This window comes from Mustela nivalis (assembly GCF_964662115.1).
Source record: "Mustela nivalis genome assembly, chromosome: 4".
Lineage (NCBI taxonomy): Eukaryota > Metazoa > Chordata > Mammalia > Carnivora > Mustelidae > Mustela > Mustela nivalis.
The window spans coordinates 2,029,905-2,046,717 of record NC_139023.1 but is presented as its reverse complement, the minus strand read 5'-3'; the positions used below and the strand labels follow the sequence as shown (position 1 = coordinate 2,046,717).

Below are 16,813 nucleotides of genomic sequence, written 5' to 3'. Positions count from 1 at the left end.
ATATATATATATATATATATATATATTTATCATCAGTAAATTATTTTGGCACTTCTGTGAACTTGAAGGTGACTTACTTGCCCGTTAGGAGCTCGTACACTAGAATCCCCAGAGACCAAAAATCCACGCTGAAGTCATGTCCTTTGTTGAGAATGACTTCAGGAGCTACATACTCTGGAGTTCCGCAGAATGTCCATGTCTTCTGTCCAGATCCTATTTTCTTAGCAAATCCAAAGTCAACCTGGAAAAGGATGTCAAAGACATTTTCAGAGACTAGAAACTCATGTTCTTCTCTACGTCGCCCTCTAACTTCTCCTGCCTGCTGTCTACACCTCCGCCCTCCCCTTCACACACATACCCACACACACCACTGAGCCTCTCATTTATTATTTTGCAGGACCAGGTACAAATCTAGTTACACTGGAGCAAGTTCCACGTACACACTTCCATGCCCATGACCCCTGAAAGAGGAGAGGAACAGCTGGCAGGTGTAGGCCGCTACAACATATGTAAAGCTCAGAGCACGCAGGCAACTTTGTCATCGGTGGTGGCTCTCATTAGGGAGAGGAGAGAAAGGCGTAAGATCAACCCTGGTGCCCTTTAGGCTCCGTCATGAGAGAAAATCAATAGCAAATCTGAGAGTCTGGGGAAGAGACCATTGTTGGGAAAAAGGGCTTCTTAAAAGTCGGATCCATCTTTAAAAACCACGATGCGCCATGTCTGCACCCTTGACATTCTGGCTTTCCAAAGAAAAAGCCAGAATCACCTCTTCTCAACTTGGGCCAGACCATGGACACTTGGAGTCCTTCTCAGGCAAGTCAGTGGTGAACAGCCCCTGCGTGAACTTACTTGTCCTGAAAAGACAGTCAGCCTGCACCCCCGGCCGGGCTCTGTGCTAGGTTTCCGGAGACAGAGCTGCCTGGGGGGAAGCCAGAGTGCGGGGACTACTTACACATGCGATTAGTGCTGCTTCAAGTGACACATGATGGAGTGGAAGACGACACAGGGGCCAAAAACATACCCTTCTGCAACATGTGGGAGAAGACCATGGCGGAGGATGCCATTGGGAGGTGATAACCTGACTCAGGATGAGGAACTCTCCCGGGGACGGAATCAGCACGACCCTCCCCCGTCTCTGCAGAGTAGGTCCCTCCACTTCTCTGAGGCTCTATTCAATGAACCAGCCTCGTGAGCAGAGTAGAAGTGGGTAAGAAGTCCGGAGCGACAGGAAGACCCGCTCACTGGGGGACAGCCGTGCGCGCCTGACATCCGCCCGCAAGACAGACAGTGGGATTCTGTCTGCGGATGCTGTTCGGCTGGTACTTTGCACCTCCAGTACATGCAGGAATTCTCATAGGACCCCCCTCACCTCCCCGGGGGGTAAACACACACAAACGATACCTGAGCCTCAACATGCACGTGTTAACGGTTTCATTAAGCACCTGGACTATCTCAATAAAATGGCAATAATATTGAGTAAAAACACAACAAATAAGGCTAACATCAAAATAGGCCCTCATCTGAGAGAGTACGTCAATGAACTATAAAACCCAGCCCTCCTTTATTTATTCAAACACGAATATTTAAAATCTTTGTGTTACCCTAAATAAATCTCTTAGAAATTTAGCATTTCAGTAATACCTTTTAGTATTTATATGTAACAGCAAGGATTTCCTTATTAGAAAAAGGAAATTTAAACAGCCTAATTTGAAGTGGGATTTCACCATTTTCTTCTATCTATACAGAATTACTCATAAAGATTTTATCGAAGGGATGGCTGGGGATACTATGAAATTAAAATTTTGTAACCAGCTGAGATTAGCTTATCTACTTATTCCTCAGAGAAGGAACCAATATGAAAATCCTAGCTAATTCTATAAAGACTGAAATTTAAGAGACAAGAAAGCAATGTTTATAATTGTGTTTGTGTGTGCACCGATGGAGATATTAGAGTTTGTTGTTTTATAATGGCCTTCCAATACATGTTTTTCATAACATTGAAGTTTTCCTTTTAAAAATGACTGTATGTTCATTAGATGTTTAAGAGTTTTTCTAGCTCTGAAAATGGTGAATTTTAATTTGAATAGCCAGTTTTGCTTTTGTAGTATTTGATACTGACCCACAGAAATGGCTGTAATTATATTAAGATTTTAAGATTTATGGGAACTTACCACTTTTCTTTGATCTTATCAACTTTAGTCTAACATCTGGTTAGACTGGTTAGGAGATCGACACTCGGACTGACTTAAAGTCACATGCTTAATCGAGAGGGCCTCAGATCTTCTGATGTCAAGTTCTGGGGATTTCCTATAACCATTCCCACCACCTCCGTCTTGTACCACCATGGATTCCACCGCAAAGCTCAAGTCTTTTTAAACCTCTCTCTCTAGGCAACGGAGATGTAAGTTCCTTCCTTCCTTCAGTCGCTAAGTATCTACAGAAGACCCGTATGTACCAAGCACCAGGATACAGACAGAGCCCCAGGCCTCTCAGAGACGGCATCTCAGAGAAAGAGGGGACAAGCATGAAAAGAGAAGATCGTACATAGGAATGCCAGATAGTGACCGACGTTACGAAGAAACAAATGGCAGAGTGAGGGATGGAGATCAATAGGAATTTTACTTTAAATAGGGTGGCCAGGAAAAGGCTCTCTGAGGAGGGAGCACTGGAAAAGATGTCAGCAGGAATCTGCCTGAAATGAGAAAAAGGCTCACAAAAATCTGAGCAAGAATGATTCTGACAGAGAAAGAGCAGCGCAAAGGCCCTCGCCTTCGGGAACGTGCGTGGTAAGTTCAAGGATCGGCACGGAGGCCAGTGTGGCTGGGCCACTGCGTGTGCGGGAAGACAGACGGGAAGTGAGGGCCGAGTTGGCGTCGGCCTGGTAAACCCCAGAAAGAACTGCAGAGACTTTTTTGGTCTAAGAAGCCACTAAGGACTGAGAGAAGGTTATACATGTCCTGACCAGTTTTAAAGGATCCTTCTAGAAGGCAAGAAAACAGACCCACACTTTTTTTAAAAAAATTCTACTCACAAAACAGATCTTTCGAGAATATCCAGAGAAGCTATACACAGGCTTTCTCTTGCCTCTATCAAATTTCCATTATGAAAGTCGGCTTACATGATGCTGAGAGCTTAAAAACATTAAATCTCCAAAAACCTTAATGAACTAGAAGGTTTTAAGATGCTTCTAAATCTGCAGTGGTGGCTACATCATTCAGAAATAGAAAAATTAGCATGTGGCTTGCTGGAGCCTGTGTCCGGTCAGGATTAGCTTTTTCCCAGTGGTTTCTCTCTGGGCCAGGAGATTTGTCAGCTATTGGTTCTCTTGGTCACATAAAAAATGGATACAAAATGACCAGTCTAATTAAGCCAAATGATTCATGGGGACATAGCTTTCCAAAAAAATATTTATGTGGGGTTTTCAGGGCACCTACTTTACCCAAGTCTAGACAAGGGTACAGTGGAATGTACCCCGTGTGCAGCAACCAGAGACGGTTTCACGTCCTTGCGATGTTGAAGTCCGTCCACCCACACAGGCAGCGGCGACGGCTTCCAGGGCCGGGAGCGGAGCAAGGGAGGCGAAGGCGTGCGTCTTTCAGGGCCACAGCCCACTCTGCGTGGAGGAGTGGTGACTCACCCCGAATTCTCAGTGCATTTACTAGAAAGGGAGCCAGCTGAAGGGGAACTCAGACCCCAAAATCTCTGCAGGCTCATCTCCTAGGCCGCCTCCTCTTTGAAGCCTTCCTTGAACTTACAGAACCAGTTCCTTTCTCCTCCGAGGTGCTTTAACACTGTTTCTACTCCACAGTTACGTCCTTGGGGCAAAATCCTGCAGTCGTGTGCGAGGAACTCTAGCTTCTTGAGGAGAAGCCGCAGTACATCCTACTCACTTTGTAACCCCGACAGCGTCTGTGACACAGCAGATGTTCAACACCTGTCTGGTGAAGAAATCTGAATGAAGCGATAACTGTTCACACCAGTGTCGAAAAGATATGTAAATGCACATGTTCATGTATATGTGCGATCTTCACAACAGCTCGGGGAGCGAGGGACGGTTATCCCCATGTTCAAGAGCAGAAAATGAAACTCTCGGAAGGCCGTGGATGCTTGAGGGGAGGCTCGAACCAGGCTCCGAAGGGAACCTTCCCGTTAAATTAAATTGAGAAGGAAGTGGAAGATTTCTAAGAGGAAAGCAGCAACATATATTCAGCACATTGGTGGGAAAAGCTTAATCGCTCCTTAATAAGTACAACTAATAAGGGTCTGGCAGACAGGATGCAGTGGGAACTGATAATTTCATTGGTCGGGTGAGAAAAAGCTTGGAGCATCTAACATGACCTGCATGCAGGTTATAAAGCCTGAGCAGAAAAGCAGGACCCCGGAGCCACCACCAGGTTAACGAGCAGTCGGTGCAGAAGCCCTGTGTGTTCCTTCCCCGGCGTCCCACTGCCCATTGCCAAGAGGTCACCGCTCCCCTGACGTTGGTGTGCGTTGGGTACTCGCATTCCTTTCTAATTTTACCACACATTTAAATTAGCAATAATTGCGCCTCGGATAAACCTCATACTACGATACTGCCACTGCACAAAGTTTACCACACATTTCAGATCCTTAAGTAAAATAAGTTCTTGTTTTTAAAAACTTTAGATACATCTTACATCTCTTCTTGGGCAAACTGCCTAATGTCGTTTAAAATTACCTTTGTGAATCTAATTGATATTGGAGCACATTTATTTTCATTGCTGTATCATACAGCACCGAATTAGCATGCAATGATTTTCTGGTCCGTTCTGCTCTTGATGGACATTCGCCTTGTATCTGAGAGTGCGCTCCCACAAAAATGCTTCAATATTGTTCTCCACGTTACCTAGCAGAGGTCCATGTAAGATGGTAGAATCACAAGATCAAAGATGTGATGTCTTCAATGTCACCACACGTCGTCAAATCACTTTCACTAGGGATCATACTGCCCTGCCGCCCACCCCTCCTTCCCCAGCAACAAGGCTGAGTTCCGGTTGGTGGCCCTATGTCCTCGCGATCCTCTAGGGAGAGCAACTTTCATTTTTGACATGGGTCAGTATTAAATCACTGCGGTTTTAATTTGCATTCCCTCCGCCTGAGTCATTGTAATTCCGGTGTGTATGAGAAGTCCCTCCTGCCCGCTCCGTTGGCCTTCAGAAATGCCTTGGCTATTCTTGGCCCTCGGTTAGTCTACACAAACTTTAGAATCGGTTTGCCAGACTTCATGAAAAGCTTCGATGGAATCCCACCGAAGTGTATCTAATCGGTATGTGACTTTGGAGACTATTCATATCTTTGTGATGTTGAGTCTTGCTATTTTGAAACCTCGTACATCTTTCTGATTTAGGGTTATGCTAGAGCTACTGTTGAACAAACATATCTCAGGAAGTATAAATGCCTAAGTCCTACATTAATTTACTTCTCAAAATGAATTTTCTTGAGCAGTAGGGGGATCTCTAAGCAGTAGGTCAGGGACATAGGATCCTTCCATTTTCTTTTCTTAAAGATTTATTTCAGAGATTGAGAGAGAGAGAGAGAGAGAAGGAGAAAGTGCGTGAGTAGGGGAGGGGAGAGGAAGAATGAGAACTAGAGATGAATCCCAAGCAGAGCGAGCTGGAAGTTGCCCCTCTGACCTTTGATTCATTCTTATATGAAAACAAAGTTCTAAGTCTGGCAGTAAACACCATAGCATGGTTTCTGCCCTCATGGGGCTATTAGCATCGAGGGGAAGATAGGTCATAAAGAAGCAGGCAACAATATCAACTTTTAATGTGTCCTACATTGTATTTTCTTATATAATACTCACTTACAGGGTTAAGTTCCTCTATGACCACGTGAGAAGATGACTCACGTGAGGTCACAGCACAACCATACATACAGAACATTTATTGATGAGCGATGAGCTAAGAGCATGACCATATAGAATGTTTATTGATCTCTTGAATTGCTACCAACTTTTCTGCTGAGCAAACCCAAGATGTGAAACTACAACACGAATTCTGCTCAGGCTGAGAACAAGACGGATTTTTCTTTAGACTCCTTACTGTCCTACACCTTATTATTGTCCTTGATGCATTCATGATAACCAAGAGAAAGACTTTGAATCATTACTGCCGACATCAGCTTTTCTTGGCCTTGAAAGTGGAGAAAGAATCAGGAAATCATTGGATGGGCAGAGGAGAGATGGCGATGTGGTGTTCTTTTAGTAATGTCTGCTAACGCTTGCTCGCCTCTCCGTGTTTTTACTGATAGAAGACAGCTTGGACCAGTGAGGACTCACCTGGGAACAGATCTGGCCGGCCATCTCAACGGTAAATTGGGGAAGAAGAGTAGAATGAGCTCTTCACTGCACACTACAAAGTCCTCCTCTGTATTATCACAGAAAGGCACACCTTCACAGCCTCTAGAGGGACACCTCCAAAACCCAGACCTTTCTCTAACTTGGGTCTTTTCCCCAAGCTTTCACCGGCCGCGCTTTGCTGGTAAACAAACAAACAAACACACACTGTTCCTTTCTTTCTGTCCTTAGATATCTGATCCCTCACAGATACTCCAAGAAGTGATGTAGGAAGATGAAAAACACCATTTAATCCAAACTGGGGAAGGAGGCCAAGTTCAGCCTTACACGGAGCCTTTCATCCTTGAGGACTTGAAGCCCGAGGCTGGACAGCCCGGAGTCGTCACCCAGGTGTGCATTCTCGCTGTGCCGTCACCAGGCACCTCCGATGCCCCCATCCTGACGCAAGCCCCTCAGGGACTGTGGCGGGAGCGGCTCGGCCGGGCTGCCCGGCCGGCAGCCCAACTCCGGTTTCTCATGTTTGCTGAAACTTGCTTAACGGCCCTAATGGATGAACACATCTCGTTAATTTGTGTCCTTCAACTCCTGGGAACAATATTCTATCAGCTCATCAGATCAAGTTTATTAATCGTGTTGCGCACATCTCCGAGAGCTGTCGAGCTTCTGTCGGAATGCGCCGTCGGTTTCCGAGCGGAGTATTAAAATCCCCTATAGTGGCTCCTTTCTCCTTATTACTTCTTCCGAATTCTGCTTATATTTGAAACATTTTAGTAGGTAAATAAAAGATCGGGATTTTTATATCATCTCGGCAAAAAGAATCTTTCGCCCTCAAAGGACAATCCTTCCTGATCTCCGGCAACCCCCCCTTCCCTCATAATGAAAACCGCGTTTCAACCCGTTGGCGATTCCCAGGCGTATGTCTTCAGTCCTTTCTGCTTCCAGCTTCCCGCAGCCTCGGGCCTCAGCTCCGTCTCTTACGAACACCGCGCAGCCGACGCCGTTTTCTAAATCTGCTGGACAGTCCTCGGTCGTGATCTGTGAACGTCTACGCGCGTCCCAGGTCTCTCTGCTCCCCGGTGTTCTGTGTCCCTCTTGTTGCCTCCTTTGAGGACGACCAGCATTTTGTCCCGCTTTAATTCCAGTTGTACCGACTCCTGCTTGTGGTGCTGCTGCTCAGCGTTTCCTCGTTCTCGCCGCCCGACGGCCGGTGAGCGCCCGCCTCTCCTCCGTCCTGCGAACACATCCAACCTTCTTTCCATCTTCCTAAGGTTGCATCTCGGATCCTCACCAGGGATCACTTTTCAACTCCCTCAAGCACACCCCCCTGTGAAGGTGGTCAGCCCTTCATCCTGGTCTGAAAACGCCCTTATTGCCATTCTGTTGGAGGAGAGTCTCCCTGGCTGAACAATTCAAGTTTCGTAGTTATTTTCTGTCAGAATTTTAAAACTACTCCTCCGCTGCATTCTGGATCCTCTGGTTGCTCTTGGGACATCAACCGAAAGCCTAAGTTTTCCTCCTTTCCACGTAAACTGTCTTTTGTCCTTGATAGCTTTTTTTTTTTTTTAAAGATTTTATTTATTTATTTGACAGAGAGAGATCACAAGTAGGCAGAGAGGCAGGCAGAGAGAGTGAGAGGGAAGCAGGCTCCCTGCTGAGCAGAGAGCTCGATGCGGGACTCGATCCCAGGACCCTGAGATCATGACCTGAGCCGAAGGCAGAGGATTTAACCCACTGAGCCACCCAGGCGCCCCTGTCCTTGATAGCTTTTAATACTCTGTTTTTGTTGTCCTCCCCACAATAAATGTCACAGTAAACCAGGGCTGGCCCTATGGGACCAGCGGACATAGGGGAAACACTGAGATGCGACCCTGCGAGTAGGTCTTACACAGCGCTGTAGTGTCTTCTCGGATGACGCCTTCTGAGGGAAGCCAGCTGTCAAGACAGGACAACGTTCGACCTCTGAAGAGGCCATGGTGCCCCCAGATAACGCCAGCATCAACTTCCCAGCCTTACGAGTAAGGGACTTTGGATGTGGATGCCCTGGTCCGACCCCAGACAAGCCCTAGCCGACATCGGACCGAAAATTCATGGATCACCTCAGGTCAGAACGACCCGGCTGAACCACTCCCCAAATTCTGACCCACAGAAACTGCAAGAGATGACAAATGATTCTGGTAGTTCTAGATGTTACATTTCAGAGTGATTTGTTCCCCAAAGGTAGGAGCCACAGCAAATACAGTTTGTCCCAGATGGGGTTTGTTTGGGTTCCTTTACCTGATGGTTGCTGTTTCTTATAACTCCCCCCAAATTTTCAGCCACTGTTTCTTTAAATACTGCTTTCTCCTGATTTTCTATCATTATTTTTATCTTGGACTCCAATGTATAATTTCAAGAACTTCTCACTCTGTTCTCTTATTTTTTCACCTTTGAGTGTCTCTATGTGACATTCTGTGTAAATTAAATGTATCGTCTGGTGAACTGATTTAACTTGCGACTCCTCTGACATTGAGCCTGTTACACTTTTCAGATTGATGTGTCATTTATACACAAGGATACGCAAACAGTTCACTGAGTTTTGATGCCGATTATACACGGGACCAAATGACCACAGAGTCAAGACGGAGACACACTCATTCCCTCAGCAAGTCCCTGCTGCCCCTTCCAGTCCAGCGGCTCTCCCACACACAACCACTGTTTTGACTTCTACTGTGGCTTCTAGAACGGCGACAAACGTGATCATGCAGCAGACACTCTTGTCTCTGGCTGCCTCCGCTCCACACAGGTTTCGAAGGCCACGCACACTTGCCGGTAGCGGTCCAGGCCTGTCTGTCGCGGAGCAGCGACCCGTGGCTGACATACTGCCGCCGCGCTCAGACATTGGATGCTGATGGATATTTTGGTTGTTTCTGATTTGAGGACTTTTAGCAATAAAGCTGGGGTGAACATTCTTGTTTGTTTGTTTAAGATTTTTATTTGACAGGGAGCGAGCAAGAGAGCACAAGCAGAGGAAGCAGCAGAGGCAGAGAGAGAAGCAGGCTCCCCACTGAGCCGGAAGCCCGATGCGGGACTTGATCCCAGGACCTTGGGATCATGACCCGAGCCGAAGGCAGACGCTTAACTGACTGAGCCACCCAGGCATCCCTGTAATGAACATTCTTGCCCAAGATTTTGGAAGACATGATTTCAGTTTTCCTAAACAAATACTGAGAAGTGAAGTTCCTCCCTGGAAGTTTAATTTTTGTCACAGGTTAGCCATATGCTTGGCTCAATATAAAACAGACAGACTGTTCTTTAAACAGTTTTCTTTCTCCCCTAGGAATTTAGGAGAAAGTCCTCACCAATCCTGGGTATTGCCAGTCTTTTAAATTGTTGTCATTTCAGTGGCTATAAAATGGTTCCCTTTTGTAGTTTTACTCTGCCTTTCCTTGATGATGTCTGGTAGGACTTAATGATCATTCCTATGCCTTCTTTTGGGAAGTGATTTTTCAAGACCTTTGACCATTTTTTTAAATTGGGTTTTCTTTTTATTGAACTGTAGGAGTTATTTATGTATTTCCCAATACAGTCAAGTCTTTTGTCACATAAATGTGTATTACAAATATTTTCTCCCAGTCTGTGGCATGACAACTCATTTCCCTAAAGTATTTTAATTACCAGAAGTTTTTAATTTTGATGAAGTCCAATTATTATGGACTGCATGTTTGTGTCTCCCCAAAATTGGTAAGTTGAAACCCTAAACCCTGATGTGATGGCATATGGAGGTAGGGCCTTTGGGAGGTAAACCAAGCCATGAGGTCCAGCCCTCATAATGTGATTAGGAACTCTTAGAAGAAGAAAGCTCCCTCCAAACTCAGCGCGCGCGTGTGTGTGTGTGTGTGTGTGTGTGTGTGTGTCTTTCTCTCGCGCATGAAAATGAGAAGGCACCTCTCTGCCAACTCAGCAGTGGGTCCTGACCAGACAGGTACCAGATCTGCCAGCACCTTGATCTTGGACTTCCTCGGCTTTAAAAATGTCAGAAATAAGTGTTTATTGCTTAAGTCACCCAGTCTATGATATTTTTATTATAGTAACTGAAATTTTTATAATTAACACAATTAATACAAATTAATACTCTTTGTATTCTAAGAAATCACTGCCTACCCCATGTTGTGAAAATATTTCCATATTACCTTCCTGAACCAATTTTTCTATCTTGTGTGAGGTGGGAGCAGGTTCATTTGTCCCACATACGCATGCCCAGCTGTTTCAGCATCGTCTATTGGGAAGACTGGCTTTTTGCTTTTTGCTAAAAATCAGTTGATTCTATGTCTATCTCTGGACTTTATTCCATTAGATGAACCTATTTTTCTTTTCTTTTTCTTTTTTCTTTTTTTAATTTTTTTTTAAAGATTTTATTTATTTATTTGACAGAGAGAGATCACAAGTAGGCAGAGAGGCAGGCAGAGAGAGAGGGAGGGAAGCAGGCTCCCCGCTGAGCAGAGAGCCCGATGCGGGACTTGATCCCAGGACCCTGAGATCACGACCTGAGCCGAAGGCAGTGGCTTAACCCACTGAGCCACCCAGGCACCCTGAACCTATTTTTTTACCCTGTGTTGTGACACTGCCTAGAGAACTACAGTTTACAGTGTCAGATATTGTAAATTCCTCAATTCTGTTTTTTGTTTTTCAAAGTGGTTATTAACTTTTCTAAACTGTGTTTCTGTGTAAATCTTAGAGTAAATGTCTCAGTTTCTAAAAATGCACCTGCTCTAATTTATATTACAATGACCTTAAATCTGTAATTAATCTGAGGAGAATGGACACTGTATCAAATATTGAATTATACAATACATAACCATAGCATACCTTACCATTTAGTTGTATATTTTTTCTCAGTAATATTTTGTAGTTTTCAGTATGGAGGTCTTATATATTTTACACATTAAATATATTCAAATTTATTTTATAATTTCTGATGTTATTATAAATAGTATTTTTATTTCATTTATAAATATTTCCTGCTAGTATAGAAAAATAGTTCTTATCTATATACTGACTTAATTTATATGTTGACTCAAGTGACTTTAATTTTATTTATACATTGACATTGTACTGATTATCATGCACATTCCTTCTAGTTCTTCTTTGATAGATGCTTTAGGCTTTTCTACATAAACAGTCATGTTGTCTGAAAATAAAGACAGGCAACTTCTCCCCTTCTCATCTGTGAGCTTTCATTTCTTTTTCTTGGTTTATTTCATTGGCTAAGACCTCTATGAAAATGTTGAAAAAAAAGTGGAAAGAAAATATTCTTACCTTGTTCACGATCTAATGGGGAAATGTTCAATATTTCACTGTGAGGTATGATGTTAACTAAAGATTTTATCCCCATGCCTCATACAGTAAGGTGTGTCCTGAAATGAATGGCTTAAACAGCTGTAGGGATGTGGATTTGTCACAGCATGATTCCCTTTTTTCAAGGTTTAAATATCCACTTTCTGTTGCTCTCCACATATTTTCACATACATATTATAATTAATCTCATCAAGAAGATTTGTCCAATGGAAGCTGCTCCCGCATTAATGAAACTCCCTTAAATCTGTTATTTCAATTATTATATTCTAAATTCCTTAACAGAAGTTTTATTTATTAGCTTTTTCTAAACCAATTAGATTTTTCCCCTCTGTTCCTTACTCATTTGTCATTTCCTCTCTTATTTTTGAAAGATGTGTTAGGTGGGTTTATTTTACATTTTGTATCTGATTACTCCAATAATGAAGCACTTAAATAACGCTCATGGTACCTTTTCTCCCCCTCCTATATATTTTTTGTCTTATGTTTTAAAATGTGAGCTCATGTTCTCTGGAACTTTATCCCTGGGAGTTCTTCGTAGCCTGAGTTAAGAGTACGTTCATCCAGACGGATATACATTGACTCTTGAAAAGTTGGGCATCCTACCAACATGAACCCATTCTCAAATCCTTGCATGGGGTTTTCCATCTTAGAAGACTAAGCACCCAACCTCCATGAAGACAAGCCTATGGCCAAGAATTCTTAAAGGAGACTCTTTTGCTTCTGTACCAAGAGCCCAATAATGAGAAAAGCACGTTTTCTTGCATGTACTCTGTCTTTTTAAATTAGATATCTTTTCTTGCTTTCCATTTTTCTGAGAGTGTCATCTGTGTGATTGCTGGCTTTGGGAAATATTCTCTGATTCAACTTCTCACACTGCCCAGGTCCCAAACTTGGTCCACTGTTCTTAAAGGTGCAGCTACTAAAATCAGTAGCTACAAAATCTGGGCCATCTCAGATCACTGGGTGCCCACAAGACTTCAGCTTCATGTTTGAGTTCTAGGCTATACTCCTGTCCAAGCTTGGTTCCCAACCTCGGGGGAACCCCAGTGCTGTCTCACGAAGTCAGCCACGCGTGTAATACTGCTTTTCATGTTTCATTCAGTATTTTTAGACATTTGGTAGTGAGAGGATTTCAGCCTATCTAGTTTGACATATAGCTAGAAATGGAAATATTCAACATGTACATTTTAATCTCTAAAGGCTTTAGTTGTCATTCGTTGTTTAGCTAGTTGGCAAATGAGTCAGCTGGATGGATAACACTGGCTGACGGGAGAGATATTTATGGACCCCCCATGGCTATGTATAATAAATATGCTCTCCAATTTTTAAAAAACAGCTCTGAAAAAAAAAAAAAGAAAGAAATGAATCTAATGGCTAGTCTACCTCCCTCGTGATGGCTTTGGTTCTAGAATATTCCAAAGCTATCCGTAAATAGCTGCAAGAGGCACAGCCAATGAAGACATTGTGAAGAAGAGGGCCGACCGGGCCTATGTTAGTCCCTCCCCAGTTCTCAAAGCTGCCTTTCACAGATAAAATAAAGCTTGAATGGATCAAAATGTTTCTTGGAAGTTCACCAGATTACACATGAAAGGACTTATTTTACTCCTTTCTGTGGAAAGAAATCGCTTAGCAATTACACACAATGAGTTTAATTCCTACGGCTGCATTACCCAGTGTAACGTGTGGATGGTAAAGCCCGTCTCTACCGTCAACTGCGTCACTTGCAAAACGCTTTGCCCAGGTCTTGACCCATAACATACTAAACGACTTACAAGGTGAGTGTTATTTCCACGTATGAAAGTCCTGATGTGAACTTCTAATCTCTTTGTAAATGTTACATTCAGAGACGGTTTCGTCCCTTGACACACGGACAAGGCAAACTCAGGCAAACTCAGCGTGAGCCCCCGCCTGCATGCGTTCCCTCCTGACGTCCAAAGTGCCTGGGCTCCTCCCCTCACGACGGCCCAGTTTCTCCTAGATTCACACTGAAAGCGGTTTGTGTGACTGGGAGTGTACGGGTGTTGGGCTTCAGAGGACTACAAAGATGGGTAACAAGGAAAGTGTCTGCCCTCAAGGAGCCTCTGGTCTAGTGTTGTGATTCGCAGCCCTGGATTCTCACCTAGAGAGATTAAAAAAAAAAAAAAAAAAAAAGCAAACTAACATTCCTAAGTGTATCTTTCCTCCCTACACAGACAGTGGCAATCTTTGGACAGGAGACAGACTGTCACCTACTTTCCTTATCCCTTAGATCCAGTACCTCTATGTAGTAAGAATGTATTAAAACCTGTTGAAATATATTATACAAAATATTAACCAAATCCAATGTTAAAGGCGTTCTATTACACACGTCCTTACAAGCAGTCACGGGTATGGCTGAAATATTAAATTCCCAGGCCAAAAAGAATGTGCTTCTAACACTTCCCCCCGGATTAAGGTGCCAATGTCCTAGCCATACACCCTCCCCATGATGAAATAACAGCTGTCCCAAAATTAAAAGTAACTTGCAACCGTGACATGACTTTGGTGTTTAGAAATGTCTCTTATGACACTCTAAGTGACAGAACTTGGCTTACCAACTTAAGATAACCCTCAGCATCTAGGATTAAGTTTTCCGGCTTCAGGTCTCTGTAGATGATACCGAGTCGGTGCAGGTAGTCAAACGCTTCAGTCACGCAAGCGACGCAGAACTTGGAGGTGGCTTCGTCGAAGCTGCCCCTGTAACGAGATCATTTCCCCTCTTAATACCCTGGACACACATATCCGCAGTCTGGTCCAGGGGTCAGCTATCGCATTGGTAATTTTACGCCATGAAAGTAAGTGTTTTGTAGGGCACTGACACTAAGAAGGATTCCGTGCCACCCATGAGGGAGCCTGATGACGGTAAAGAGATTTAGGGGGATGCTTGAGGCAAATGAGAAGTACCTCACTACTATTAAAACGTCCCCATCCCAACAATTGTTTCTTGTCATCATGTATGGATACGTAAAATACAACCATAAGAAAACAAGACTTTTTAAGATATTTGTGGCAAACTCTAGAGAAAATGCAACTATGTTAACGGAGCACTTGAAGCAGACTTCCGTAATTTACTGCTTGCCTCAACAATGACTCAAGTGATCGTTTTCATTTCCTGTTGGTATAGCATGTAACAAGAACCATGCAGAAATGGGGTCATAACTCTTTCCTGTTCCGTGCGCCTTGATATTAGACTGGCCCTGTGTCAGCACTGCGTGCGGGTTTCCATACCGCAGCATGAAAACGTGGTGGTGATTTGTGGCAGGGAGTTGTGGAAGGGTATGGCTTTGGGGTGAGTTTCTACTGGCTTTGACTCCTGCTTCTTCTATCACTGTGCCCTCGGCCAAGTGGTGTGGCTGTTCTGAGCCTCAGATCCCTGTCTGTGAAATGGGTTCGCTACTTCCTGTATAGTGCTGTTTCGAGAGTGAGGCACAGTGCCCAGCAGACAGCACCCACTCCCGTTCCTACACAGACCCGCTTGCTGAAGGAAAGGTGGAGGGAGCAAATGTTTCTGTAGGTTCCACGTGTGTCTCCGCACCCTGCCTGATCTTCCCCACCCCGATCCACCCAGCAGCACATTTCTAACACGACCCATCCATCTCTTCTCAGATGCTCAAAGGTCTCCCCTTCCCTGGGTCTGGGATTCTCCACCATGAAAGCCCATTAGAACTGTTGGGGAGGTCATTCACTAGACCCCATCCAAGGTGAACCAAATCATAATTCTGGCATCAGGGCTTGGCACGGTTACCTTGCAGAGCTCTCTACGTGATTGTGATGAGACACCCAGACCAGTGACACTCCCACACATCCGGCCCGGCATCAACCTCCGTAACCTCGTGCAGACCCACCTCCCCACCCCTCTTCTGCGGACCTTGTCTTCTACTCACATTGGGCTGTGAAACACCCCCAAAGACACATAATCCTATTAAGTGCGGAGACTTTCCTGTTGCGCACTACATCCGCTTCCCTTCCTCTCTGCCTTTCCAAAGCACTGGTCCTCTCTAGGAGTTAGGGCCAGTCTGCCCTCTTTCATCACATTTTTACACGTCTCCTCTCCTCCGAACTTGCCATCTGCAACTCTCCCTTGGCAGTTAATTACAAATCGGCAACTTCTCTGTCATATTTAGCTCACACACCTAATAATGCAATGTCTTAAAACTTACCTCCCCAAATAAGATCAAAACTCACTGGAGGAAAATTTATATACCTTTTACCCTTTTGGTTAGGAAAGTTCACCCTGTCTGGAAAGCCCCCACACTGTCTACGAAGGAGGCCTGCACACCGCTGGCGCTCAGTAAACACGGGAGGCGGCGATTCAGCAGAAACCGGCCCTTCTGTAAACCTGAATCTTTGTAGGACGCGCCCTGCCTCGCCCCGCCCCACCCCTTCTTGATCTCCCCCGCAGAGATTCCTGGTTTCCAGCGACCCTGCCTCGCACTAACCACAGGACTGTGGAGCGTTCACTCTCTTTTGGGGGCTGCAACTCTTTGATCCCTAATATGGAAATGACCAACGACCTTTACGGTGTCTATTGCATCGGTCCAACGTTAGAGAAGAAATACCACCATTGCTCTGTTATCACATGATAATGTTTTTTAGGACAACTTCTTAATGACTTTCTTTACGTCTCTTTAAAGGATCATGAATGAAGCATCCTTGAGACCAAACGCGAGAACACGGCGCGATGTTTATAATGCTTTTCCATTACCTGTCCCTTAATATACTCCACAGCTCCCCACCTAAGCAGGCCTCCAGAAGCATGTATACATACTTAGTGTCCTTGAAAGTGCGATACAATCTGCGAAGACACATAAAAACATGGTTGTTATTAAAGATCTCGTTTCAAAAGCATTTTGAAGTTGCTTAAGAACATCATGGCTATCGCGTGGGACACGCTCCTCCGGCTGCGGACGCCCTCCGGCCACACGGGACCCCTCACGGAGTGTTCGTCCTGCCTGGCTTCTGCACACGCAAGCTCCTTCCCTTACTGGCCTCCCTCTCCACACACACTGACCTTCTGCATCTCGGCTCCGCTGTAACCGCGAGATCCATCCCTCGCGCCACGCCCAGGAGCCCGCTACGGCGGCTCCTCGGCCCCCTTCTCCGATACGGCGTCTCTTCCCTCCACCAGCCCAGAGACCTCTG

General features: G+C 44.8%; 1 protein-coding gene and 1 long non-coding RNA gene across 4 annotated transcripts in view; both read right to left on the bottom strand.

Moving 5' to 3' along the window:
* Positions 1 to 16,813, bottom strand: part of LOC309862545 — a 531,010-nt gene that overhangs the window by 193,101 nt on the left and 321,096 nt on the right. The window lies entirely within an intron of this gene.
* Positions 1 to 16,813, bottom strand: part of PRKG2 (protein kinase cGMP-dependent 2) — a 97,170-nt gene that overhangs the window by 17,997 nt on the left and 62,360 nt on the right. For all 3 annotated transcript variants that reach the window (XM_082728160.1, XM_082728161.1, XM_082728159.1), the window contains exons 13-15: positions 16,377 to 16,466; positions 14,227 to 14,368; positions 78 to 241 (exon numbers count right to left, since the gene is read on the bottom strand). In XM_082728160.1, the coding sequence (XP_082584286.1) occupies positions 78 to 241; positions 14,227 to 14,368; positions 16,377 to 16,466 (396 nt within the window). The remainder of the gene's footprint in view (positions 1 to 77; positions 242 to 14,226; positions 14,369 to 16,376; positions 16,467 to 16,813) is intronic.